Source organism: Barbatula barbatula (assembly GCF_947034865.1).
Source record: "Barbatula barbatula genome assembly, chromosome: 25".
In the NCBI taxonomy this organism is placed as follows: Eukaryota; Metazoa; Chordata; class Actinopteri; order Cypriniformes; family Nemacheilidae; genus Barbatula; species Barbatula barbatula.
In genome coordinates this window covers 10789788-10817348 of record NC_136788.1, presented here as the reverse complement: position 1 = coordinate 10817348, position 27561 = coordinate 10789788, and the positions used below count along the sequence as shown (strand labels likewise).

Sequence of the window (27561 nt, the reverse complement as noted above, 5' to 3'; positions counted from 1 at the left end):
GGATCACAAATGGTTAAATCTCGTTCTCTGCAATGAGTCCCGCCTTTGCAGCTCACGTAGCTAACAGGATTGGCTTTGCTTTGTTGAGTCCCGCCTCTCTAACTCAGATCGCTTTATGATTGGCTTTTACTTCTCTCCTAACTTGTGACATAGGCTGCTTTTGTTTGAACAAAGTGCAAAAGTTCAGTCAACACAAAGCCATGTGCATGTTAATTCAGGCCAACAATTTTAACCAACATTCTAACCAACAATTTTAATGGCGAAAGACGGGACAAGTTGCGTCACATATTGGGTCAAGGACAGTGTTTGTGTGTGCATGTGTGCGATAATTAAGCTTTTTGTAGTGAGGCTGAGGATGGACGCAAGAACATTTTGTTTATGTCCTCACCAATGTCAAAATCAAAATTTCGCCCTTGGCTACACCTGAACCTTTTTTTTATTCCCCTATGCCTCTATTTGGCCCTTCCTTGATTCTTAAAGTGCACCTGTCTTTTGCTCATTCACAGATACAAACAATAATTCATTTTTTCCTCCCTCTGATCCTGAAGAACAAGTTTATCAGGTTTGACAGAATGGGTTAAATACAGCAACAGGCTTTGCATTGCCATTAGTCAGTCAGACGTCTGGAGTCTAAAGTCTAAAGTCTACTATAGACTTTATTAAAGTTGGACTGGCATGGAAAACTGAATTTAAATAAATTATAGTTAGAACAGAGTATAGATGTTTCATTTATTCTACCTCAACTATCTAAGAGTATCATTCCCAGCGGGTTAGGACAGCTGTGTGGACAGACAAGCTTATCAATTCAATCATGATACACTTTCGAAGAGGTAAGTTGTGTTTCTCTTGGTTGATACTTCCCACGTCTGGTTTGTACTTTTGATTTACACAAAAGAATGATAAAGGGTTTTATTATGAAGGCGTGTTAGATATTTTGTCTGGTAGAAAGTTTGGCTGCGCCACATTTGCTTTCAACTGAAAACAGTCAGCAGATATTGTTAGATTACCAAATTACTTTGCTGTCTTTTCTTACAGCTGAATATAAGATAAAGTATTTGAAATCAAATTGCATTAAAATGTACGTAAATTGATAGTTGTTAAACAAATATTGATAAGAAAATGAAAGCACTAACAACAGAATACTGTGAATGAGCTAGCTAACAAAACTAAATATGTGACACGTCAACTTATTCAAAACAAACAACATCTGTTTTCACAGATAAACTGAGATTTATTCTCGCTGTGGCTTTTTTCATTATTTCCATGAGTCTTGTTCTAAGACTTCTGGGCAATCCAGAATTACAACCAGGAGATATAATGGGTAAGTTATAAGGAATACCGTGATACATTTAATAAAAAACTTCATATCTTTCAAACTAAAAGTTTATTATAAGTGCCATTCATTCAAATGAGACACAATCTCTAAACCAGCCATCAATGTACATCATTTGTTTCAGGAGTGTGTTGGCTTATGAATAAAGGCATTTTAAAAATCCAACAATTTAATTTCATATTATATTTGTTTAAAACTAGAAAGATCAATGGGAGGAGAACATTCTCTCAAACTGAAACCTGATCCTCATAATGATGGTAAATACAAACTTGCAATAAAACCACAAACGTTTGGAATAATCACTATACTGTATATGCACTACATTCTGTAATGCTGTAAAGGTTTGATGACACATTAAACTGTCTCATTCTCTATGTGTTATCAGGTCCTAGTGCTGTCAAATGTGGTCTCGCAACTCCGTGTCCCGAAAATGATTTTGCCTTTAAGATTGCCAGTGGAGCAGCAAATGTTGTTGGACCACAAATATGCTTTGATGGGAAAATGTAAAGATATTGAGTTGTGACACTTTATTTTCATTAATATAGAAATATATATATGCTCTAATTTAGTCATTCTGCTATTTTGTTATAGAATAATTGATAAACAGGCAAGTAAAAATCATCCTGGAATTACTATTGTTGTTATTGAAGGTAAACTGAGATGACTTTTGGCCTTTCGTGCCACAAACCTCTATGCAAATTATACATTCATATTCTTTTAATTTGACTCATTTCAGTTCTTGTTTTCTTTCTCATTCATTAATAAAAGAGGCAACAGGTGAATTGATCAAATCTGGCTCTTATAATATGTGGAACGGAAGTACGTTGTTTATTTCACATTTGAATCGTGTTGCTAAAATTTCTCATACATTTATTTACATTATTGGTCTGGATGTTTCATTTTTAAACATGATTATTATTCAATTTTTCGACAGATGTTAAGGAGTTGATCAAATTTGTGAATTCAATTGATAATGGTTCTTTTGTTTTGATGGCCAGTTTTGATGATCCAGCCACAAAGTAGAGTACAAGTTTAACTTTATAGTTCATGATTTGTATTGTTCATGTGGTTCAGCAATCATAATTTGTATTTATTCTCTTCTATAGACTTAATGAGGAGGCACGCCAAATTATCGCAGACCTTGGCAGTGTATATATTTCCAATGTGAAATTTAGAGACAACTGGGTCTTTGTGGGAGGGAAGAAAACCATAGTCAAAGCGTCTTTTGAGCAGGTAAAGTCACACTCAAATTCACTTGTTTATGACTATTAACTCTGTGTAATGAAAAACATTTTGCTGTGTTAATACTGAATCGGTTCTATCATTTCCCCCAGCACTTGAAGAATGAAAGGGCCAACAATAAGTATGAAACTTGGCCAGAAATTATTGAGATGGAAGGTTGCATACCACGACCAGACTGATTTTGCGGTTTAGGATTTGTCCTCTGCTAAAGGAAAGTTTGTCAATGACTTATGTCACCTTTCATCATCTACAAAAATACATCAGGTTGCCTATCTGATGTGGTTTACGGATTATTTAAATACAAAGTGATACGATACGTATGCAATACATATAAAAGAAAAATTATGTTTCATAATTTTAACATCGGCATGTTGCAACTTATATCTATGTATATGTACTTTTGTAAGCACTGGATTGTTTTATATGTTTCGTATTGTGTCATTAATAATACATTACTCTTTTGTTAAAATTCCCGTGTCTGGCTTTGATTTTATCGTTTGATTTGATGAAGTTGTTTGGGTGGGGACGAGGCACATAAAACATAACAATGAAGGGTTGCATCAAGGAAAACAAAAGCTCTACGTATGCGTAAACTCTGCGCAGTATTGAGCGCCAAAGCACATCAAGACACGCCCATCATTTCATCCCAGCATGCATAGCTTTAAGCCATGGACCAAAATGGTGAGCTACAAGCAGATTAAACTGACTCTTTTAAATCAGTTTCGCGCATTAAACGCTTAAGTTGTTTCCGAATGAAAGCTACTCACCCGCCAGTAATGTCGCAATGTTAAAACGCCAATGTTGAGGAATCGCAGTCATTGCATGTATCAAGCTAGCCTGCGCTGTCATGTTAATGATGATGATCAACTAGAGCAAGTGCGCGGATTCATGTGGACGAAACCTTTTCATATCAGAGCAGCAACCAATCAATTCGACATTTGTACACTTAGTTGTTATTTAAAGAGGAATAGTATATGGTACTGTTTAAAGAATGCTTTTTACTCTTTCTAATAAAGTCACTAAGATCTGTCTTTATACTTTCTTTGCCTTCTCCGGTAACGCTACTGTATCTCTGAAGTTCGTGTCTTTGGCACTGTTGATGTTTGTCCGTTGTTTCATTATTTTTATTTAACTTATGTGTTGGTTGAGGACATCTTGCTTAAGATGAGCGTGACATACTTTTGTAAATGTGTACATAAAAATGAACTAATGTTGGTACACATTAAGTTACTTAATGTCAAATAGTGTGTAACCTATAAATCAAGCCTCCTTTGTTACAAGTTGAGCTGACAATATGTCTTTACAGTTACTTGTGTTATGATGCTTTCTCAGACAATGACCTTCAAGGAACTGACGGTTCTGTGGCTCTTGGAGGTCTTGATGTTCGCAGGCAGATCCCAATCAAGTTACTGTCTAAACAGTCGATAAGAGGCAAACCAGCTACCCGACCTCAGCGTTCCACAAAGAGCGAGGAAGGTTGGTTTTGCTGAGTATTCATCTGTAAATATACTTTGTTGTTGGATTTTTACTTATTGTTTAGATTATTTTCGATCTTATTTGACTTATTTTCTTACTTATTCATATCTATCATGCATTTGTTTTCAGAGTCTTTCAACTATAAGCAGAAGGAAAGGTTTGAGTGCAAATCTGGGGATGCTTATGGAAACCAGCGCAGATACCCTCAACCACTATTCTGGGATTATAAGGTGTCACATTTATTCTTGTTTTGAGTTAAATACAGCACGATGTTTGTTTTGTTGTCTGTAATTTGCGAAACATGCTTGAGATTATATTTTCTTGATTTCTTCAGCTGTGAAGAAGGCAGGACTTTAAACAGGGTTTTGAAATTGCCGGTAGTATTTCACTATGCATCGGTAAATGTAATCTTTTGATGATCATTAAAAAATATCAATCATGTGATAATTGTGTCCATCGACCCCGTTTTGACAGATTCCCTGTAAACACGTCTTCTGCTATGATTGTGCAGTGCACTATGAGAAAAAATGTGACAAGATGTGTCCTGGGTGAGTTTTCTTCAATTATACTTTGCTTTACTGTTGGCATGTTGGGCAAGGGATGCTTTAACAGCACACACTGTATTCATTTCTAAAATCTGATGTTTTTATCTCAGTTTTACTAAACTTGTCAACCGTTTCTGTGGTCATTTATGGCAAATCTGACACAAATGTAGGCCGTCCTGTTCCCTTTGGAAAGCCTTTGGGTGAGGATTTTAGCTGATTTCATGCAGTTTATGAAATGCACATGCTGATCTGGAACCTTAAGGGATGTTGTGGGCGATGTTTTATTAAGAATACCTATTTTTCTCAAAATAGGGCGCAGCTTGATTTTGTATTGCAAAAAGTGGGTGTTTATGACACTTTTGCTGTTTTATACAATGGGATAAGTGTCATGTTGCATTAACATAGATCTGATTATTATTTATATTACAAGTATCAATTGAAATCAGTGTAATATATGTAAATTAATAAGTCCACTTCCCCTACTAAATCCTAAGTTTAGTTTCTCCCTCTATAGCTGCACAGACCCAGTCCAGCGCATCGAGGAGTGCCACCGTGGTTCCCTTTTCATGTGCAACATCGTGCAGGGCTGCAAACGCACCTACCTCTCTCAGCGAGATCTACAGGCCCACATCAACCATCGCCACATGAGGGCCAGCAAATCCGGAAGCTCCCGGCCAGACCCACCGCACCCCACCATGGCCTCTGATCCACTAGACTGCTTCCGTTTACCGCCACCACCCCACCTGTCCAAGGCACACCCTCTGATCCCTCCCCCCTTGCAAGGTCATGACACTTACAACCAGCCACCGCCACTCTCGCCCTCTTCCTCTGACCTGGGACTTTCTCAGCGGCCCCTTCCTCCAGAGACCTTTCGCATCACTACGCTAACTACACGTAAGCACAGCAACCTCATCACAGTGCCCATACATGATGACTCTAGGAGCTCTGGCTCCGTCCCCCGTGAGCCCCACCCACAGACACCTCCCGGCCCACCTCCACACCTTCACCCTGGAGATTACTCCAGCCAGCCTGTGGTATCCCACTCGCACCACATAATGCCACCGCCGCAACAACCACATTACGGGCCACCCCCGCCGCCACCCCCTCTTGGCATCGTCATGCAGCATCCACCCCAGGGTTCGGCCACACCTCACATGATATATAACCAAGCTCCCTTGTCAACAGCTCCACCCGGACACATCGTGAGCCAGATGCCACTTTATATGACTCACCCACCACCCGGTCCAATCCCCCAACATGGGGGTCCGCCTGCCCCTCCTCACCACTATAACCCAAACTCCATGGCACAGGATCAAGGCACTCTTAGCCCTCCATTTGCCCAACCAGGAGGTTTGAGCCCAGGGTTGTGGCCCAACCCATGTGGCCCCCATCCACCTCGCATGCAAGGGCCACCACCCCAGGGACAGATGCCAGGGCCTCACCACCCTGACCAGTCACGTTACAGAACATATTACCAGTAGCTCCCTGCCTGTGTGGGCTCTATGTGACTGTTTGAGCGTAGATAGTGTCATTGACTGGATCGAGTTGAGTAAGCTGTCTTACTAAGAGTTCAGTGTCACTATGAGCGCTTTTCCACCATCTAACCAAATCATTCTAAGCACTGTCTGAAACGGTTAGAGTTATGTTTCCATGTGAGCCTGGTTTGACACAGCATGATAACAAACTGTACTCGGCTCGGAATTTTCGAAAATTAAACCATTTACGTACCGGCTGGCATGGATCGGCATGGAGTTGAACGATTAAGCAACGAGAACGATTCGGTGCGATGGTGGAAAAACACTCTGTGTCTTTGATGATGACTTGATTTATGATTCACATTGCTGGCTATTTTGTATTAATGTCATGGATAATAAGAACTGAGTTGTTGTGCATGGCAAAAATTGCAGTTTCAATTCATTTGCTACATTTTGTTGGTTGAGCAATTTTTGTTCTTAACAGATGAGTTTTCTTAAAATATTTTAAAGTATATTGTAACCAACAACTGCAAAATGTGAAACTTGAACATGTGGATTTCATTTGGATTTATGACTATGACTGAATTACATCCCTTTTTGATGCACAGAAATGTTATTTTGTTCTTTAAAACAAGGTCAATATTGTTTCATATTGTGGTCAAAATAGCAGCAATATCTGGAAAAAATATTACTATTACCATTGGATCATCAAGGGACATATCTTTTAAAATCTGTATTCTCTATTAAAACTATCTAATACTTTATCCTTTATTTTACAAAGATAATGTGTATTCCAGTGCACTGAATTCCTTAACTTGTAATGAGTTTGGATCAGTGTTAGTGATTCATATATACACGATATTCGTTTTTTCCACGAGAGGGCGAACTTGAACAAGACATGCCATAGATTATTATCATATTGTTTTGTACAGGTGCATCTCAATTACTTAGAATATCGTGGAAAAAGTTCAATATTTTTTGTCACTCATTTCAGAAAATAAAACCAATATATTATATAGATTCATTACACAGAGTGAAATATTTCAAGCCTTTATTTCTTGAAATGTTGATGATTAGGTCTAATGAAAACCAAAATTTCATTGTCTCAGAAAATAAGAATTTTACATAAGGTCAATATAAAAAGAATATTTTTAACAGAATTTCATATACACTCAATACTCTGTCTGGCCTACTTTTGCATGAATTGCTGCATCAATGAGGCGTGGCATGGACGCAATCGGTCTGTGGCACTGCTCAGGTGTAATGGAAGCCCAGGTTGCTTTGATAGCGGCCTTCAGGTCATCTGCATTGTTGGGTATGGTGTCTCTCATCTTCCTCTTGACAATACCCCATAGATTCTCTATGGGTTTCAGGTCAGGTGGGTTTGCTGGCCAATCAGGCACAGTAACACCATGGTCAATGAACTAGCTTTTGGTAACTTTGGAACTGTGGGCAGGTGCCAAGTCCTGCTGGAAAATGAAATCAGCATGTCCATAAAGCTTGTCACCAGAAGGAAGCATAAACTTTCCTAGTAGATGCGGTGTACTTCAGAAAACTCCGTTCAATGACCATGGTGTTACTGTGCTTGACTGGCCAGCAAACTCGCCTGACCTGAACCCCATGGAGAATCTAGAGACCATGGTATTGTCAAGAGGAAGATGAGAGACACCAGATCCAACAAAGCAGATGACCTGAAGGCCGGTATCAAAGCAACCTGGGCTTTCATTACACCTGAGCAGTGCCACAGACCGATTGCCTCCCTGCCACGCCGCATTGCATTCATGCAAAAAGAAGCCCAACCGAGTATTGCAGGCATTAAATGAACATACTTTTCAGAAACATTTCTCTTTAAATATCCTTTTTCTATTGATCTTATGTAATATTCAAATTTCCTGAGAGACTGAATTTTGGGTTTTCATTATCTGTAAACCATAATCAACAAAATTTCAAGAAACAGTCTTGAAATATTTCACTCTGTGTAATGAATGGATAAAATATATTGGCTTTACTTTCTGAAATGAGTGACAAAAAATATTGACCCTTTTCACGATATTCTAATTCATTGAGATGCACCTGTTTGTATGTAAACAAAATTCCATTCTATGCCATTTCTTATTGTGGTATGAGATATCAAAGTGGCATTATTGCAAAATCCATTTCTATTTTATAACACTTTTGTAATTATTCGTCTAACAATTGACAAATAACATTGTCGATAAAGTAAAAAGGTACATAAAACAATGGGCAATATGCAAAAAAGAAAACATACATTATTTAGATAAGGACACTTGGACATTACATAAACGGATGGAGAAAGAAAGATTTGTGTATTTAGGAAATGGTGAAAATATAGTAGAACTGGCTGTAAGGATGTATATTATGATTGATTATATAATGGTGTTTTAAAACACTGAAATGCGAGAAATGTGTATAAATAAAATAGTGGCAGAAAATACATACATTTTTTATAACACAGAAATGTTATATGAATAAGCTATGATGTCAAAAGTCGAGAAAATGCTTGTTATGGATACAATTAATGAAACAATTGTAATGAAAATCGTAAACAACGCACATTTTAATCCGTTGAGCTCATTGGATATTTCAAAATCACACTGCGTACAGCACAGGTCTATGCAAATGAGTGTGGGCGGAAAGGGGGCGGCGCCATGCTCCTCATTTAAACTTGTCAGTGCAGCTCACTGTGACCTCAACTCCGCATCACAAACAAACATGCCATGACCGAGCGTGCACTTTTACAACACAGGAATGGTAGGGATTTTGCGAATTACAGACTTTACGGATTGTTTGGATTAATTTCCCCAAAGAGATGTGCGGTGAGTCATGGAATTACCAATGATATGGATATGTTTTGGATTACTTATTCATGTCCCGCAGTTTGGATGCTTAGATTTACATCTATCGGAAACGCTGCAACCTGGTTTAACACTGGCAAATGTATCAATCGGACCAGAATGGGTATACAAGATCGACAGACACCTCACACCGAAGTCCGTCCGACTCTTTTTGAAGCTCGGTAAAAGTAGTGGGGCGCTATCACTTGCGCGGAAAGTTGACTGCACGCGCTTCTCGAGAAATCCATCCTCACTGTATATACGGATTAAATCACCGTTTACCGAAAACGTGATAGTGCTGCATTTTAATACATTCGTGCATGGCCAGAACTGCTTCATTAAATACAAGAGAAAAAATCACAATGCTGATGCGTACATGCATCTCCAGTCTGGATATAAATCATGCATGTATTTGGACTCCTTGCACATAAACATCTATGAACATTTACCTCTTTCCATCCGGACTTCCCAAATGTTTCGTGGCAGGTGCGTCGAAAAAGACAAGCGTGTTGTTTCATATAACGTCTGCTTACCACATAAGAAACAAAATGAGTCGAATTTACTCTGTTTAATGCCTAACTCGCAAAACAGTTCATTTTTTGTTAACGTTCATCTACTTTTAAATAAAAAACACTATAAGAGACTCTCACAGTATCGCCGGGACTCTTGGGCTTTACGTCTAAAAAGAAACGTGAACTCCGCACCTCAGTTTCAGCTGCCAAACTACCAGGTATCAGTACCGGAGAACGAGCCCTCGGGGACGCGCGTCATTACGCTCAAAGCGTTCGACGCCGATGATGGAGATGCCGGTGTTGTTGAATACGATATGGAGGCTCTTTTTGACAGCAGATCTAACCATTTATTTCAGATAAACCCCGAGACGGGTGGTATTACTACTTTGCAACCCCTAGATAGGGAACAGAAAGATACCCACGTGTTCAAAGTTAGCGCCACTGATAGGGGGACCCCAAAACGATCAGCCATCGCTTATCTCACCATCACAATCGGCGACACCAACGACCACCCGCCGGTGTTTGAACAGACTGAGTATAGGGTTAGCATTCGTGAAAATGTGGAAGTAGGCTTTGAAGTCATGACCATTAGGGCTACGGACGGTGACGCGCCCTCCAATGCCAATATGATTTATAAGATAGTGAACTTCAATGATATGAATTCGTGCTTTGAGATCGATCCATGGAACGGGTTGGTCAAAACCAGAGTCCGACCGGATAGAGAGTTTAAAAGCCAGTACAAGCTTATCGTTGAAGCCAATGACCAGGGCAAAGAGCCCGGTCCACGCACCGCCACGGCGACGGTGCACATCATTATCGAGGATGAGAATGATAACTACCCACAGTTTAGCGAGAAGAGATATACAGTTCAGGTTCCGGAAAACATAGCCGTAAACTCTCAAGTGGCTATGGTGAAGGCCTCAGACAAAGATGCTGGAAACAATGCGAAAGTCCATTACAGCATCATTAGTGGGAATGTAAAGGGACAGTTTAACATACATTCCCCCACAGGAGTCATTGATGTTATCAGGCCGCTAGATTATGAGATGATAAGGGATTATACACTTCGCGTGAAGGCGCAAGACGGGGGGCGACCGCCTCTTATCAACGCCACAGGTATGGTTGTTATCCAAGTAGTGGATGTTAATGATAACGCCCCCATGTTTGTCAGCACACCCTTTCAAGCTTCAGTATTAGAAAATGTTCCTCTTGGGTACTCTGTGATACACATTCAAGCCATCGATGCTGATTCGGGCGACAATGCTCATTTAGAATACAAGCTGACTGAAACGTCATCCGGCTTTCCCTTTGTTATCAATAACAGCACGGGGTGGATCACAGTAAGCCATGTGCTGGACAGGGAAACGACAGAGTTTTACAACTTTGTTGTGGAGGCGCGGGATCACGGGATACCTATGATGTCATCCTCAGCTAGCGTCAGCATCTCTATACTTGATGTAAACGATAACGTCCCCACTTTTACACAGCACCTGTATAACCTAAAGGTCAACGAGGATGCTGTAGTGGGCACCAGCGTGCTTACGGTCACAGCCGTAGACAGGGATGTAAATAGCGTGGTGACGTACCAGATATCAAGCGGGAACACACGCAACAGGTTCGCCATCACTAGTCAAAGTGGAGGAGGGTTGATAACCCTAGCGTTGCCCTTGGACTATAAACAAGAACGTCAGTACGTGCTAACAATCACAGCTTCGGATGGGATGCGGCATGATACAGCTCAAGTGTTCATAAACATAACAGATGCCAACACCCATCGACCCGTGTTTCAAAGTGCCAACTACCAAGTCTTGGTGAGCGAGGACCGGCCTGTTGGCTCCACCGTTGTGGTAATAAGTGCCACAGATGAGGACACTGGAGAGAACGCCCGCATCACGTACGTGATGGAAGACAACTTGCCGCAGTTCAAGATTGATCCGGACACCGGAGCCATCACAACTCAGATCGAGATCGACTACGAAGATCAGGCCTCCTACACGTTAGCCATAATCGCTCGTGACAACGGCATTCCCCAAAAATCGGACACCACCTACGTGGAGATCATCGTTCTTGATGCCAACGACAATGCACCCCAGTTTCTCAGAGACATCTACCAGGGCACCGTGTTGGAGGATGCTACGGTGTACACAAGTGTGCTCCAGGTATCCGCCTCGGACCGAGACTCTGGGTCTAATGGTAGGTTGAGCTACACTTTCCAAGGGGGCGATGATGGAGAGGGCGACTTTTTTATCGAGCCTTATTCTGGCATCATCAGAACGGCTCGAAAGCTAGACAGGGAAAACGTTGCGGCGTATAACCTCAAGGCTTTTGCGGTGGACAAAGGCGTTCCACCTCTAAAAGCTGCTGTGGACATTAACTTATACGTGCTGGACATAAACGACAATGCTCCTGTATTCGAGAAGGACGTAATGTATATTCACGTGGAGGAAAACAGCGCAGTGGGCTCAACTCTGGCCCGTGTAAGTGCCACTGATCCAGATGAGGGCACTAACGCCCAGATCCTCTACCAGATTGTCGAGGGCAACATCCCTGAGATCTTTCAGCTCGACATCTTTAGCGGAGATCTGATTGCTCTTACCGACCTAGACTACGAGACCAAGATGGAGTATGTAATAGTGGTCCAGGCCACCTCTGCTCCACTTGTCAGCCGGGCCATGGTACATGTCCTCCTAGTCGATGTCAACGACAACGACCCCTTGTTGCAAGATTTTGAGATCATTTTCAACAACTACATCACCAATAAGTCCAGCAGCTTCCCCATGGGGGTCATCGGGAAGGTTCCTGCACAGGACCCAGATATCTCTGATAAGCTCCTCTACACGTTTGTTGAGGGAAATGAGCTTGGCCTGCTGATTCTCAATCAAGATACAGGGGAACTCAAGCTGAGCAAGGACCTGGATACCAACAGGCCTCTTGAGGCCACAATGAGGGTAACGGTTTCAGGTGAGACACTTTTTAATGATTAATTTTTTAATGACAAGGATAAAATTATGTCATCTTTCATTTCCTTACATCATGTCATTACAAACCTGTGTGACTTTCTTTCTTCTGCAAAACACAAAAGAAGATATTTTGCAGAACGTTGGTAACCGAACAACATTGGCCCCCATTGACTTGCATTGTATGAACACAAAACCACTGAAACATTTCTCAAAGTATCTTCTTTAACATTCCACACAACAAAGGCGGACAGGTTTTCAAGAACATGAATAAATGATGACAGAATTTATTTTTAGGTGAACTATCCCTTTAAGCTATTTCCAAAATCTAAGTGTTGTTATTCAGTAATGCCAATGTGTTTTCTTCTGAGATCTTTGGTATACTTTCCTAAGCAGTTTCTTTATCTTTGAATTTATTTTTATAGCCTCACTGTGTCTCTGCTTTTGCACATTTGTTGACATTCCCTATTGGGCGTTTCCCTGGCAACAATTTCCACGCTTAAACTGATTTAAATGAAGCTCCCGTTTCTTTCCTGTTTTTGAGGCTTGATTATGTTTTTTGGGTGTTTAACAATGGCTGTTCATGTTCCTAATAAAAAATACTTAAAATTTTACACATTTCAAATCTGTTGTTCACCAATGTCCATCTTCTAACGAAACTACTGGATTTCTTCTGGTCTATATAAAGTTCCTCCTTCCTGAAACGCGTTGATTGGTGCGGCTGACCAGGTCTGTCCTGATTCTTTCCCCGCTTAGAGTGTGTGTGTGTGTGTGTGTGTGCGTGTGCGTGTGCGTGTCACCCATACCATGTCAGCGAGCTTCCGCTTCTCAGGCTGTTGTGATTGGTCGGTCCCCCTCTCAGTACACGTGTATTCCTAAAGTTTGGCTTTCAGCAATAAACCGTAACAATGGCGTCAGCTTCACTTTATCAGTTAAAAACATGCAGTTCAATAAAAGTGTAATGGAGGTCTGCTAGTGCATGTGCAAATGTCAATCTTTGTTAGCGATCGGGGGAAAATGACACCGGACCGAATGGCGTCAGACCGGTTATATTAATTAACACTAATAACAGAAGCGTTAGTTTTGCCTTTTTATATTGGACCCGAGTTGAATAATAAAACAAGCAGATTGACCAGGAGACATATGCAAGCAGGAAGTTTCATAGTAGTGTTTTAGAGGTATGCGCACATACAATCAATATCAGTGTATTATACAGAACAGCTTTCACAGCAGATGTTAAAATCATGGAAGCTGTTATTTGACCGTTGGTTATCCGAATGTGTGTTGCTGAATTCTTAATACCAGTTGTAGGACTGTGATGAAAGTGACACAGTGTCTACACCGGACGTGACCTGCGTGATGCGACACAACAAAAGAGATTAGAAACTCATTAGACCCCATCACATTTTCTTTTAGTCATTAAGCAGACACTTTTATCCAAAGGGACTTACAGATGAGGAAACATTGGAAGCAATTATAACAACATAATAATTTTAATTTTGTTCACACTGGACAAACCCATTAAGAACAAGCAGGTTGTAATGTTGCATCGCACCTGTCTTTTCTAAGGAAGGCCTCAGACCTTTTTTGGCGTATTCCTTTTGGCCGAGGTTAGTAAAAGCACCCGAGAAGTAGAGGGCTGTAGTCCGATTCCAACCATTCTCTGTTGTCCTTGAAAAGTGAATTCTGTTAAAGACAAGGTCTCGCTTGACACTGAACTCTGAGCTTTATCATTTTGCAGGTATTGTTAATGCTTCAGCAGCAACATTACACACTAACTAAAGGTTGGAAAATGTGATCGCACGGAATTGGACCTTTAAGACTTTTCATTGTTGTTTGCAGTATGTTTCTCAATAAATGAAATATTTTGAATGGCCATCTTAAGGATTGCTTGAAAGCTTACTGCCACAGATATGTGACAAAATTTGGTTTGTCAGTAACAGTGATTGCTTCTGTTACCCTCAAGTCCACAAGTTCAGTGACATATACCCAATTTAACAAAAATCATGTAGTAACATGAACAAAAGTTAGGAACCCTTCTCTATTGAGGAAATTAAACCTTTTACCTGTCAGGGCGGTTAGGTTCATATACATTTTCCCAGGAGCCAAGCTTACTGGATGTCCTGCTCATTAGACAGTGACTGATCGTGTGTCAAACGGGCTCAACTTGACGTGTGATTTTCGGGTTAGTCTTTATTCACAGCCCCCAAGCTGTAACATGCCTCTTGGTTAATTTAATACAAAAATGAAGCGAAAACGCTAAAATAACGTTCTGCATATTACATGTTTCAACAGGATATCACGTGATGTCGGGATTAGAGCTGTCCATTGACTGACGGCTTTTCATAGATTTACAGCGATAAAACTTGTTTGTCTCATATAGAATGTCACAATTGACAAGAAATTGTTGGGGATTAATTGAAGATCCTTTAAAACTCATGCGCCTATACAAGGAGAGATTGATTTGAGCCTGTTTTGATGTTTACTGGATTTCAAAGTAGAAGATCTGCTCCATTATATCAGACGGTTAGCAGGGAGGTCCCTTTTTCATGTGCTTCCAGTGAGTTTTCATACACAGTGACATTGTATTTGACTCTGAGAAATCAAATGTGCTGCCAAGTTAGAGACATTTAACTTCCTGGTAGAGCCACATCACAGGAGAGGGAGAACAAACATGCCAAAAAAATGTATTTGACTTTTTTGTGGAACACAAAAGAAGATAATTTAAAGTCAATGGGGTCCAATGTTTTTTGTTTACCAACGCTCTTTTATATATAATCTTCTGTGTTATGCAGAAGAAAGAAAGTCATTCAGGTTAGAATTGACATGAGGTTGAAAAATAATGAAAGCATTTTTATTTTTGGGGTGAACCATTCTTTAAAGCTTTTAATGTCTTTGAATTTCACACAGAGATAACTTCATAAGCCTTATTTTGCTAGAAAAAGACAATCTGTGCTCTATCTATGGCTTTGTCAAAGGCTTCCTGTCAAAATCTCTCATCTTTATCTTCTGAACCTCTACAATTTTATTCATCCCTTCTTAGTGAAATCTCAAGCAGTCCTGACCGTGTTTCTCCCAGTAATGGCAGTGCATATTTCTTCATCCTTCCCTTTTCCACATTTTAAATCATGTCAGGCATGGCATCATTATATCAGCTTTTATCTCAGAGCATCTACTGTTTTCCATTAGAAAAGCCATGATAAGGCGTAACAGTCATCTGCAGGTCATCTAATGCAAACCCACTAACGTTCACCACCGTAGAGGAGTTACGCAAGCTGATCTCCTTCCGTATCCATTGGTAATGCAACTGACGCATCCCATTAGGGTTCCCTCATGGGTGTCCTTTAAGGAAAGACTGGGAAAAAGTTTTGAAAAGCTGTGGCTCTCTGCCGCTGTTGCCATGGCAAATGGGGGAGCATTGTGGAGCTCTTACGCATTTTGTGGCAAGCCGGGGGTTGAAGCACGGGCCCCTTTTGTTAAGTGGGGTGAGAAGCTGGCGAGAGGGGGTGAAACGTGGGGGGCTTTTTAAATTTGACGAGGGGACAGACATTGTTCACATGCAGATTTCCATCACTGAAAACAAAGCTGTTTGTGTGTTGAGTTGAAGTTGGACATTTTTTTGTCACTTGCTCTGGTGAAACAGCAGAGATCAGACTTCGATCTGACGGTAAATGCAAAACTTGTCACTTTTGCACTTTTGTTGTGACAAGTGTCCCAGTATTGTTTTGACAATAAAACAAAATTTTCTGATCACATTTTGATATATTGTTTTATCATAAGACATTGTGTGGTAACGATCGGAGAGTTGAGTTACTCATAAATAAGGCTTAGCTGTACTATTATTCAAGAGCTGGTCTTAATTTTCAGACACAAGCCGTTGCCATTGGACACCAAAGACTATTTAACAAAGACTCAGGAATGAGTATGAAGGTTTTTCTCTGGCGTGCATGAGTACAAAGGGCAAATTTGGCATTATCTTCTCTAGCCCCAAAGCCTTGCTTCTGAAATCTTGGCCTAAGACCTTAAATACAATGAAACAATGCAATTCAGGCCAGTAAAGCTTTGAAACAGAAATTCTTGGATGTTGAAAATTATGACATCATGATAACAGAAATCAAGGTCATACCAGGGCTCCTAAGCATATGGTTATATTCGTTATATTTGTCTTAATGTTAAATAAATGAATAGGTTAATGATAGAACAGAAAAGAAGTGTATTTAGAACTATAAGTTAGATCAAATTAACATTACTTAAATTTTTAGGTGAATTATGAAAGTTATATTTATTTTATACCCCGACCCCCAAGCTGCTGCTTGCCACATTCATGTTCACTTTAACAATCGTTGCCGAGTAAAAAAGCCGTGAGTACTCCATGTCCATATTGCTGCTCTTGCAAATGTAATGTAGGCTTTTAAACTGGCTAAGTCTTTGCTGTATCAGTACTTTACTTTAATGCTTCAGATTGCTCAATAACCTCCATCACCGAGGCATAACCTTCTGGAAGCACTTCCATGTATCTCGCGGCCTCAGCGAGGTTAATGGCAAAACCCATGAAATCCACACCTCTTGTCGCAAAAGCTCCATTTCACAGCGATCCCCCTTCTGGTTTATGTCTGCGCTTAGAGGGATCAAAGCAGTGCTGTCACACATGATGTTAGCAATAATCACAACAGATTCACGAGCGCCGGCTGAGGTGCGGTCTCCATTATCAGGCACTTACTCGGAGAAGCTGCTCCCCGCAACGTACCACATTCCACACAAGCCGTGCCAGAGCAAAAGCTTTTAATAGGCCTTAGGAAGGAATGCAGGTCTGAAGGGAGGATAGTCGTGAGAGGGAGAAACAGCCAAGTTATACACAATCCATCAAAGAAAACTATTTGAGCTAAGAGCTGGTAATGTTAGTCATGGCCATCTTTGACCTGTGTTGTGTAGATCAATTGTCTGAATGAGTTCAGGGTTTGATTCGATTTTTAGTCTCATCTCAAATTTAGTAAATTTCACAAATGCTGTTGATAGCCCTTATGTTATATTCATATTCAACATTCCTTGAAACTCATAAGCACCAGTATTGGGTTTATAAACATATACTATAATAGTAACTTACCAGTTTCAAGACTATTTAAAGTATTTGTAGAGAAGGTTGTAAATATTTTTTCTTTTAGATTTAGCCAGTTCATCTTTTTGTTACGAGGGCTTCTTTCAGAAGCTCCTCTCTCAACTGGGCTTATTGTGCAGCGGGCACCAGTTGATTCGATTTTGCACATATTTAGGTCATCCATCAGCCACAATGTTGTGCTGGCCACTGCCTGTGAAGCAGGACATGTGTCTTGGCGTAAACTAACTGATGCCTTTGCATAGAGCTTGGCAACTTTGTCAGTCTCTTTTACAGTTGTGCCAACCTCTGTCAATCAGCTGTGTGAGTGAATGTTCCCACATGCTTCTGAGGGAGCGTTTTAGGATGGACGACTAAAGAGAAACAAATACGTCTAATGTCTTTTATATTGTTGTATAGTATAGCATTTTTATATTCTTTATCCAAAGCACTCTATATTTAAAGGGAAAGTTCACCCCAAAATACAATTCTGTGATTGTTGCTGCTGTGTTGAAGATAGTTTTAAGGTTTAAAAATGTTGTGTTCAAAACTGTGCCATTATTTTTACCCAGATTTGCAATAGTGTCGGGTGCAGTTTCATGGAAAATATCAGTTTGACCTCATTTAGCTTTAAAGGGACAGTTCACACAAAATGAAAATTCTGTCATCATTTACTCACCCCTTGTCATTCTAAACCTGTTTGACTTTCTTCGGCAGAACACCAAAGAAGATATTTTGAAAAATGTTGTTAACCGGCACCCAATCACTTTGGGATTTTTGTCCATACAATAGAAGGGAATGGGTGCCAGTGCTATTCGGTTACTAACTTTCCTTAAACTTACTGTTCTGCGGACGATTGAAATTCATACAGGTTTGAAATGACAAGAGGATGTGTAAAAATAATTTTCATTTTGGGTGAACTATCCCTTTAATGCACAAAGTATGTAAAGCAACCTGCAATTGTGTTTTTAACAGACATGGTGATGGAGCCAAGGTGATGCAGCTTAAATGCATGCATTAAAAGATTAATGACAACCTCAGTGAAGATTTTTGTTTGACATTACGTGACGGCAATAAAAACAAACTTATTTCTCACACATTTTTTAGAGATCTTTAGAGTTGAAGAGATACTGCAGATGTCCACTGAAGTGACCTCAATGCATTAACGGGTTAATAATAACCTTTATAATTCCCACTTTTAGTTTTCAGGGCAGAGTCAGTAGCTGTTCTTATTGCATTGGATGTTTGGTAGTGAAGTTGTTCTGTGCGTTGGCATTCGGTCTCAGATTGTTGAGGGTTAAAAAAGTAAACTGGATGGGATACTTTGCCTTTACACAGGCTTTTAAACACCGTCACAGCTCAGCAGCCATGTAAAGAAGTGTTCAAGCAAAAGTCTGAAGATTTTAAGATCGTTTACATAGCTGACAATTTCTTCTATGGTTTTGAGGGATTTACTGACTTCCTATTTGATCATGTAGCTATCTTTGGAGTCTTATCATAAATCAAGATTTGAACAAACCACCTGTGCTAAGATGTTGTTTAGTAAAGATTTAAAGTGCATCATCGATTGTCAAACAATAAATTGTCATAGTGTTGGTTTTGCTTTAGTTGCAGTTCTTGGTAAGAGAATCAACAGAGAGGAAAACAAAGAGTGACTTAATGCATTTCAGAGTGGTTGTAATGTATAAGGTTAGGTTTTTATTGCACACCTCATTTAAAAAGCAACACTTACCGCAACTTTACTGCCCTCAGTGGAGTGGAGTTTGGTTCAGACTGTTCTTATGGAATGACTTGGCAAAAAGAGAGATATTGTTCAGCGATTTAATGGGATTATTCAGCATTATCAACACAATAAAGCAGCCTGTTCCAGATGCACACACTGTTTGTGTTTACTTAATTTGATTTTCTTTAAAGATGTTTGGCATTGTTTATATATACTCATGTGTTTATGTACGTACACTAGCAGTCAAGTTTAGGGTCACTAACTTATTATTTTCTTTCTTGAAAGAAACTTATTTTGAAAGAAACACTTTAGTATAATAGTAAATGTATTGAATAATTTAAACGGCAATTCCGTTATGATAAAAATTAAAATAATATATGAAAATAATAAAATATATTTTTATAAAAAATAGAAAATGAAAGTTATTTTAGCAGAGTTTATCAGCTGTCTTTGACCTTTTATCATCCTAATTTTTAAGGTCTCACCTGGGGAGTTTTTAATTTATTCTGGCCTCTTACTGGCTGATTTATTTCTTTATTATTCATTCCAATTTATCCAAAATAAGCATTATAAAATAACATTTTAATGTGGTAATGAAAGAAATTTAAATATTTTTCTCTACAAATCTTCAAAAGGTTGAAGTAAATATATTTAAACATACGTTAAGATAAAAACTTTTGATCTTTTGTGCATGTATATATATATATATACTGTACATCTATACTGTATGTATATGACATATAGAAAATACATTTTGCTAAATTTAGCAATGTGCAGGGAGACGTTATTATAAAATGAATGTGTGTATGTATCTGAGCTTGTAAACACACTTGCGTGCGTGTGTTTACATGTCATTCAGAGGGAGAGGTTTTGTTGTGTCTGCTAATCCATGTCTGGTTTAGTTGACAGAATGTGAAAAGGCAGTTTAACAAAGTGGAAACTTGTCTTCATTCTCTTGCAATTATAGCTCTCTCCTTTCACATGATCGTGGGGTTCTTTACACAATTACACTGGACCTTGTACAATGAGTGTCAGACAATAAGACGAAGAAACTCTGACACAGAGACCAGATGTACAAAACTGCTCTCATTTGCTTCTTCTAGTTGGTGTGTTGGAGATAGTTGACCCAGAAATTAAAGAAGATATTTTGAGAAATGTATCAGTTGTTTTGCGTCCATACAGTGGAAGTCGATGAGAGTTGTTTGGTAGCTACATTAATCCCTCAATGTAACTTTGTGTCTCCTCAGATGGACTTCACCAGGTCTCGGCCCTCTGTACCCTGCGTATGACCATCATCACAGATGACATGCTGACCAACAGCATCACCGTACGTCTGGAGAACATGTCTCAAGAGCGTTTCCTCTCCCCTCTGCTCTCGCTCTTTACCGAAGGCGTAGCGGCTGTCCTCTCCACCAGCCCTGACGGCGTCTTCATCTTTAACGTTCAGAATGACACGGACGTTACCGGCAGCATCCTTAATGTTACTTTCTCAGCTCTGCTTCCCGGAGGAAGCCCTGGACGATATTACCCATCAGAGGAGCTGCAGGAGCAACTGTATCTGAACCGCACGCTGTTGACCCTGATGACATCTCAGAACGTCTTGCCGTTCGATGATAACATCTGTCTGCGCGAGCCCTGCGAGAACTACATGAAGTGCGTGGCCGTCCTGAAGTTTGACAGCACGGCTCCTTTTATTGCATCCAATACGGTTCTTTTCAGGCCCATCCATCCTGTAAATGGATTGCGGTGTCGATGTCTGGATGGTTTTACGGGTGATTATTGTGAGACGGAGGTGGACCTATGTTACTCCGGGCCGTGTCAGAATAATGGGAAGTGCCGCAGCCGAGAGGGGGGATACACCTGTGAGTGCCCACAAGATTTCACAGGTTAGTCAGTATATCACTTTGCTTCACTCTCCAAAATGTATGACTTAAGATTTATAAGATCATTATATTATCATTAAAGGACTGATTTTATATAATTCCAAACTAGATATTTTTATTTATTTAAATGTATTAAAATTATAATTTTAATCCAGCGAGTAGGGCTTACCTGATTCAAAAGTCTCTATGCTTGGATATGGTTGCTAGGGCCTTTTTGTGGCTGCTGGGGCGTCTTCGTTGATTTCTATGGGATTTCTATATAGTTGTTATTTTTTTGTTTTATGGGGTTGCAAGGATCTTCTGATTGGTTGTTAGAGTGTTTTATTGTGATTACAAAGATCTTTGGACAGGTTGTTAGGATGCTGGGTGATTGGTAGACGGTTGCCAGGGTCTTTTGATTGGTTGCTATGTTATTTTTATGTAGTTGCTAAAATCTTCAGTTTCTGATGGAGTTTTTGTAGTTATGTTCTTCTAGCAGGGTGTTTCTGTGTGGTTGCTAGGGTCCTCTGATTGGTTGCTATTATTAGGATATTCTGAATGGTTTCTGTGGTAGTTTTATGTGGTTTCTAGATGGTTTCTGGTATAATGCAAAAGTCTCACCATCTAATCTGTGATGTTTTGATATAAATACACATAAATCCAGTTGCCTAGAAAATCAGGTGTGTGATTTAATGCATTGTTTATGTGCACAGCTGCACACCTACATTTAATATAATAATACCTACATTTTAAAGTGGGTTTGATGAAATCTATAACCATATGGATCTGCACCGGCATACTTTTACACCCTCCTACACTCATACACCCCATCAAGAACCCTGCGGTCAGCAAATGAGCGGCGTCATTTAATGCCTTCTCATAAGGGCAGCACATCGCTTTCCTGCTCATTCTCCTTCACAACTCCTTACTGGTGGAACATTCTTCCTAACTCGGTCCGGTCTACCACATCTCACACAACCTTCGAAAAACTACTTAAAACCCATCACTTCTGTGAATACTTGACAGACAAGTGAAAAAAATGATGTACTCTAACCTTCTCTCTTTCTCTCAACAGATAGTGGTCTAGCTTTTGTTGAAACTAATAACTATGTATTATTGACGTATCTCTTATGCTCCCTGAACTCATTGTAGGTGGCTTTGGATAAAAGCGTCTGCTAAATGACTAAATGTAAATGTAAGTATAACTGACACTTACGAAGTTGACTCCAAATTGGTTGCATATTGTCATCTTCTCACGATCCTCATCCTTTTGGGGTCTGTCAAAGTTTGAATGGGGATCCACTTTTGTGGTAAGACATGACCTTGTGTAAATTGACAACTGGAATGATAGCCTGAGTCCCGCTTCAGTCCTAAGGTTCAAAGTTCCCGCTCTTGATCACTCACTTTGACAGCTTTGTCTCTCTGTGAGCTCGTGTTTCTCAACTACAGTAAAGTAGTAGTGAACCTCTGCCCTCCTGAGCCCTCAGGTAGCATGTGGTCATAACTAGAGGTGTTGACAGTGGCCTCTGTAGTAGCTCTCATGAGTTTCTCTCATTACACAGTAATGTATCCCTGTAATTCCTCAAAAATGAGGGATTATCTGACCAACATTTGGATCATTACCTCTTTGGAACCTCTTTTGTGTGTCTCTGCAGACATAGTTCCTCTGGGCCCAGATCTTGTCAAGGTAATGGCAGAAACACAATAGCGTGCACACCGAGCTGGCGCAGAATCAGACATACTGGATTACATGTGCAACAAGGAAAAGTCCTGCAAGCAAACCTCAGATGTTTGTTCTGAGGCCACTGCATTTGTCACACTGCATGGATTTTGGGGGTGATTGTTATCTGCTTGTTTCTTTTCTTATTGCGTTCTTTACAATCCCTCTGTCCTGGTATGTGTGGATTTGCTTTTTGGTCATCTGAGGTTTAAGCACACTACACTTCAAGCTAAATATGCACACAGGGTACAAATATAAGACGACAAAAGAAGAAAATAATGCTCAAATTCGAGGAAAAATTGCTGTGTGTAACAAATGAATCTGAATGTTGCTGCAGTGTGCTTATGATGTGAAATGAAATAATAACCACGTATTTTTGTCAAATGTATTCTCAGATATTTATTAAGAAGTGAATCTTTGAATTTGAGTGGAATTCCTGTTTTTTGACCTGCTTAGTTTGATGCAATAACAATAATAAAACTATAAATGTTATCAAAAATATAAGATAAAGATATACTTTTATTTTATTTTCCTATAAAAAATAAATTATAATAAATTTAAAAGAATACCACATTTATATTCATGATTATTGAAAGAAAATATTAAGAATTATTCATGGACTGTACATTTTTAAGATTTACCTACGACTGAGAAATCCTGGACCCTTTAAACGCAAAAACTACATTGAAAACATTATCAGGTTAATTAGATTTTTATTAACTCTGACTTTAATTATTTATTTTTATAGTTATTTCAGCATCATTAAGCAAAGCTATTTTTGTCTTTTGTATTACGCTGAATTTCATAAAATAAATCCTCATAAAACAATCTCATTATCAATGAAATCACATGAACCTCTGGCAAACATTAACCTCTAATGTCTGATTTAACCTGTGATGTCTGAATTTGTCACTTTTGCTAACCGCGTCTTCTAACATCGAGCTGTCGTCAGTTAACCATAGATCTCATGTCCCCTCGCAAGACTAGTGGAGCGTAACAGGTGTCTTACAGACCACCAGGACGTCCTCATTGTTCTCTTGTTGCTTAGCTGTGGTTCTGTTGCTTTAGAGTTTGAACAAAGGCTAGTCGGGGTCATTGAACACAGCGGCCCGCCTGGACTCAGGACACGCTGCTCAATGGTCTCTGTAAAGCCTTCCCGTTTGGACAGAACTGTTGGCTTTTGTCCTGTTGGAACTAAAACTAAGCTCACACTAGTGATTGGGTTGAGAGATTGCGTTGAGGAAACAAGTTTTCGATTGTTATCTAGAAAATTTCAGCTAAATTGCGCTTGTCATTAATATGTGCCAATGGAATGTTCCGGTTTGTCTGATGAAGTGCTGATGAAATTTTAAAGTTTGCTTTAGAATTTTACATGTTAGCTTTTTTTGTTATTTTTTAGGGCTTTAGATTTATCTTTGAGGTTTAAAGGGTTATTATAAAAGAAATGACAGAACACAACATTTTACTGCAAATTATTCTGGCATAAAATTTAAAATTGTGTTAATTTTTGTAAGCAGTATTTTTCAAATGTCCATATCAGAAATGTTTAAACTTAAAGCAAAAACCTGAGAATGAATGAATGAAAAAACATCTAATCAAATCTAAAAACAGAAAAATAAAATAAATTACATTTTCATATAAAAATACATTTAAATAACACATATTGAAATAAAATAAAATATAAATAAATTTCATTTAAATATAAAAATAAACAATCTAAATTAAATAAAATAATCTAAATAAATTAAAATCTAAATTAAAAAAATGTTGGTTATCACAACTAACAATTTCTTCTTATTACAGTAACATAAATATACTCAAACTGATGGCCAAGTATTAAAGATTTAAATAGCAGCTAATTTCTGTTGAAATGCTTCCATGTTTCCATACACCTCTCCAAAACCTTTTTTTCGCTGGAAAGTTCTAATTTGTCCTTTCAATGGTAGACCTACCAGGAAGTAATATTTTGTTGCTTAAATGGTTGAACATTATGCTAGAAACACAAAGGTTGTTGGTTTGATTTCCAGGGAACACACCGACTATAAATATGTGTAGCTTGAATGCATTTGTAATTCACATTGCATTAAAGCTTCAGAGTTTCGTGGCGGTTTAAAACCCCACATGCCAAAGACTTATATTGTAAGTGCATTACTGTAAACATGATTTATTGGTTTTATAACCTAGGGGGCAAATCGAAAGTATTGTCTGTGGTACCTGACTACATTGCTGTTAATTGTCTGTTCAGGAGAGCGCTGTGAGGTGAACACACGCTCGGGACGCTGTGTGCCTGGTGTGTGTAAGAATGGAGGCAGGTGTGTGGATCTGCTGGTGGGGGGGTTCCTGTGTCAGTGTCCCGACGGCGAGTATGAAAAGCCCTACTGCGAGATGACCACACGCAGCTTTCCCGGCCAGTCCTTTATCACCTTCAGAGGCCTGAGACAGAGGTTTCACTTCACACTGTCCTTAATGTGAGTCATCCATTCCACAAAGATTTTAAAGTTTAAATATTTGTTACCAAAAATAAAATTTCTTTTAGTTTATGGTGTGTCTAAATGGTATGGTAAAGTACAGCGGTAGTCAAAAGTGCCCCAGAACAGTTTTTCTGTCCTACATTCTACAAAATGTCTTCTTTTGTATTTTTCCTACTATGGGAGTCAATGGGGGGCAAAATATGTTTGGTTATAATCATTCTTCCAAATATCTTTCTCTGTGTTCATTAGAACAAAGAAATGTATATAGATTTGGAACAGTGTTGTGATTAAGATGAGTAAATGATTACAGAATTTTTGGGTGAAGTATCCATTTAACCATAACCTATAACAGATCTCAAATTATACAGCATCACATACCAGCTGTACACGTTTTTCTCATGGAAAGCATGAAAACAGGATGCCACGTGCGGCGAGGTATCTTTGTTCATACTTCCTGTCAGCCTGCCCCTTTGCCATGTGCTATCTGACACCTCTCCCTGTAAAGCTCCCAGATGCCCTCATCACAGGGCCAAAGGTTGATATCAGAGGTTGGCAAACATCAGAGCATCAGTTTTCCCCTCAGTATCTTTTTATTATTGTCAGTTGTGTTGCCGTCAAGAATGCTGCTCCTGTCGGCTTATGGATCGGAAATAAATATTCTTGAATTTTTATAAAGTTTGTTTGTTATGTCAAGATATTTTCTCCAGTCCCAGCTTAAAGGTCCAGGTGTAATTGTATCGACAGAAATGCAATGTAATATACATTGGTGTATATATACAGACCTTACATAATCAAGTGTTATGTTTTTATTATCTTAGAATGAGCTATTTCTATCTACATACACCAGGGGTCGCCTTAGATGGAATTCACCATGTTGTTTCTACAGTAGCCCTACGGACAAACAGAGCGCATTTTGTAAATACGTTATCTTCTTCGGCAAAGAAGTGAAAACGTGACGACATCTTAGTTCTATGAGAGCTGCCGTATTGCTTCGAATGGGAGGGGTGGAGTTAGCAGCTGGTTGCATTTTGCAACCTCACCGCCAGATGCCGCTACATTTCATGCACTGGACCTTTAATATTATTTGTGTGTTGGTTTTCCTAAAAAAAGTAAAAGTGCATTGTAACCAACCTGAAACTGCATTTTGGGTCTTAACCAATGGCGTGAGCTTGGGGGAGGGCCATATGTGTTCATTTACAAGTGCTTTATGATTTTTATATTATGTTTATGAAAAATACTGTTTTTTATTTCGTAGGTTTGCTACAAGGGAGAGGAACGCTTTGCTGCTGTATAACGGCAGGTTTAATGAACGTCATGATTTCATTGCTATTGAAATCGTGGAGGAACAAATTCAACTGACCTTCTCTGCTGGTGAGTAGTTCAATCTCATGAAACATATGATCATGATTTGCGAATGACTTCGTATTATAAGTTGAAATACTGTAAGTTCATATTTGTCTAAAGACACCGTATAGGACTGCTCAATATTCACCCTCTTTTGGGGTTTAATATCTCCCAACATAAGCGTGTACTGCATGTGTGCCAAAGGAAGCAGGTGGGCAAAGAGCAATGAAACACACTTCCTCTGTCTACCTGTTCCTTTGTTTTGTCAAACCTCACACTTCAACAAGTGCTGCTGTTTAGTCAAAGAACATAAAATGCCATCTCCTGTCTCTTTAACGGCTCTGAATTGTTTCCAAAGGAAATAAATGTGGAATTTATCCCCAGAGTTTCTTAGTATGAGCAGATGCATATTACATCTTACTGCGCCACTGAGCTTCAGCAGTCAACAATAGCTGAGAATAAAGACGAGGGAAAAGCAGTGAAAGGCAGTTCCTACAACAGCACATCACCGTTCTGGAATGTAAAACTTCCAACAACACAGTGATTCTGGTCAATGATGAACCCTTAGAGGTCAAAGATCAACTATCCTAGATTGCTAACCATCAGGGAACATAATTAAGGTGGAGAGAGATATAAACAGCTAAGATATTTTACAGTGCATGCTGGGAAGTCACGGGAGGTCATGTCATTATAAAGATAATAATTTACTTACTCTGACTGCCGGACTGGAAAATGTGTGTTTACCATGTTAGTTTGAAATGAGTTGGAATAATGTTATGGGAATCCTGTAATGTTTACTGGGTATTATATTATTACATCCCTGCCAAAATCAAAGAAAACATGTCAATCAAAAACTTCTATCAAAAGTAACACTTTATCTTCAATAATTTGATTTATCACATAAGCAAAATTACTCTTGGACTTTTTTTTTATAAATGTAAATGTAATTTTATC

At 39.2% G+C, this 27561-nt stretch overlaps 3 protein-coding genes across 9 annotated transcripts in view; all 3 read left to right on the top strand.

The window, feature by feature from the left end:
- The first annotated feature begins 585 nt into the window (after window positions 1–585).
- Window positions 586–3111, top strand: LOC306890618 (protein FAM3C). The gene is made up of 9 exons (XM_079450477.1): window positions 586–830; window positions 1220–1321; window positions 1534–1590; window positions 1719–1836; window positions 1925–1983; window positions 2102–2152; window positions 2268–2352; window positions 2440–2566; window positions 2668–3111. The coding sequence occupies exons 1-9, from the start codon at window positions 812–814 to the stop codon at window positions 2752–2754; spliced, it is 705 nt and encodes a 234-aa protein (XP_079306603.1). The 5' UTR covers window positions 586–811; the 3' UTR covers window positions 2755–3111.
- On the top strand, window positions 3111–7101 carry LOC306890616 (E3 ubiquitin-protein ligase Hakai). 7 transcript variants are annotated; one of them, XM_079450470.1, is made up of 6 exons: window positions 3111–3256; window positions 3908–4051; window positions 4181–4281; window positions 4526–4599; window positions 4767–4796; window positions 5111–6828. In XM_079450470.1, the coding sequence occupies exons 1-6, from the start codon at window positions 3244–3246 to the stop codon at window positions 6075–6077; spliced, it is 1329 nt and encodes a 442-aa protein (XP_079306596.1). In that variant the 5' UTR covers window positions 3111–3243; the 3' UTR covers window positions 6078–6828. The 7 variants fall into 7 exon arrangements, with proteins under 7 accessions (XP_079306596.1, XP_079306595.1, XP_079306597.1 ...); XM_079450469.1 differs by having other exon boundaries at window positions 5096–6828; XM_079450474.1 differs by lacking the exon at window positions 4767–4796 and adding an exon at window positions 4386–4428 and having other exon boundaries at window positions 3175–3256; window positions 5096–6845.
- A 1814-nt stretch (window positions 7102–8915) lies between these two features.
- The window catches only part of celsr1b (cadherin EGF LAG seven-pass G-type receptor 1b), a gene marked incomplete at its 5' end in the record, with an annotated part of 38854 nt that continues 20208 nt past the window's right edge, over window positions 8916–27561 (top strand). Inside the window, 4 exons of the mRNA XM_079449552.1 lie at window positions 8916–12399; window positions 20458–21096; window positions 25038–25260; window positions 26519–26634. Of these exons, the coding sequence (XP_079305678.1) occupies window positions 8916–12399; window positions 20458–21096; window positions 25038–25260; window positions 26519–26634 (4462 nt within the window). The remainder of the gene's footprint in view (window positions 12400–20457; window positions 21097–25037; window positions 25261–26518; window positions 26635–27561) is intronic.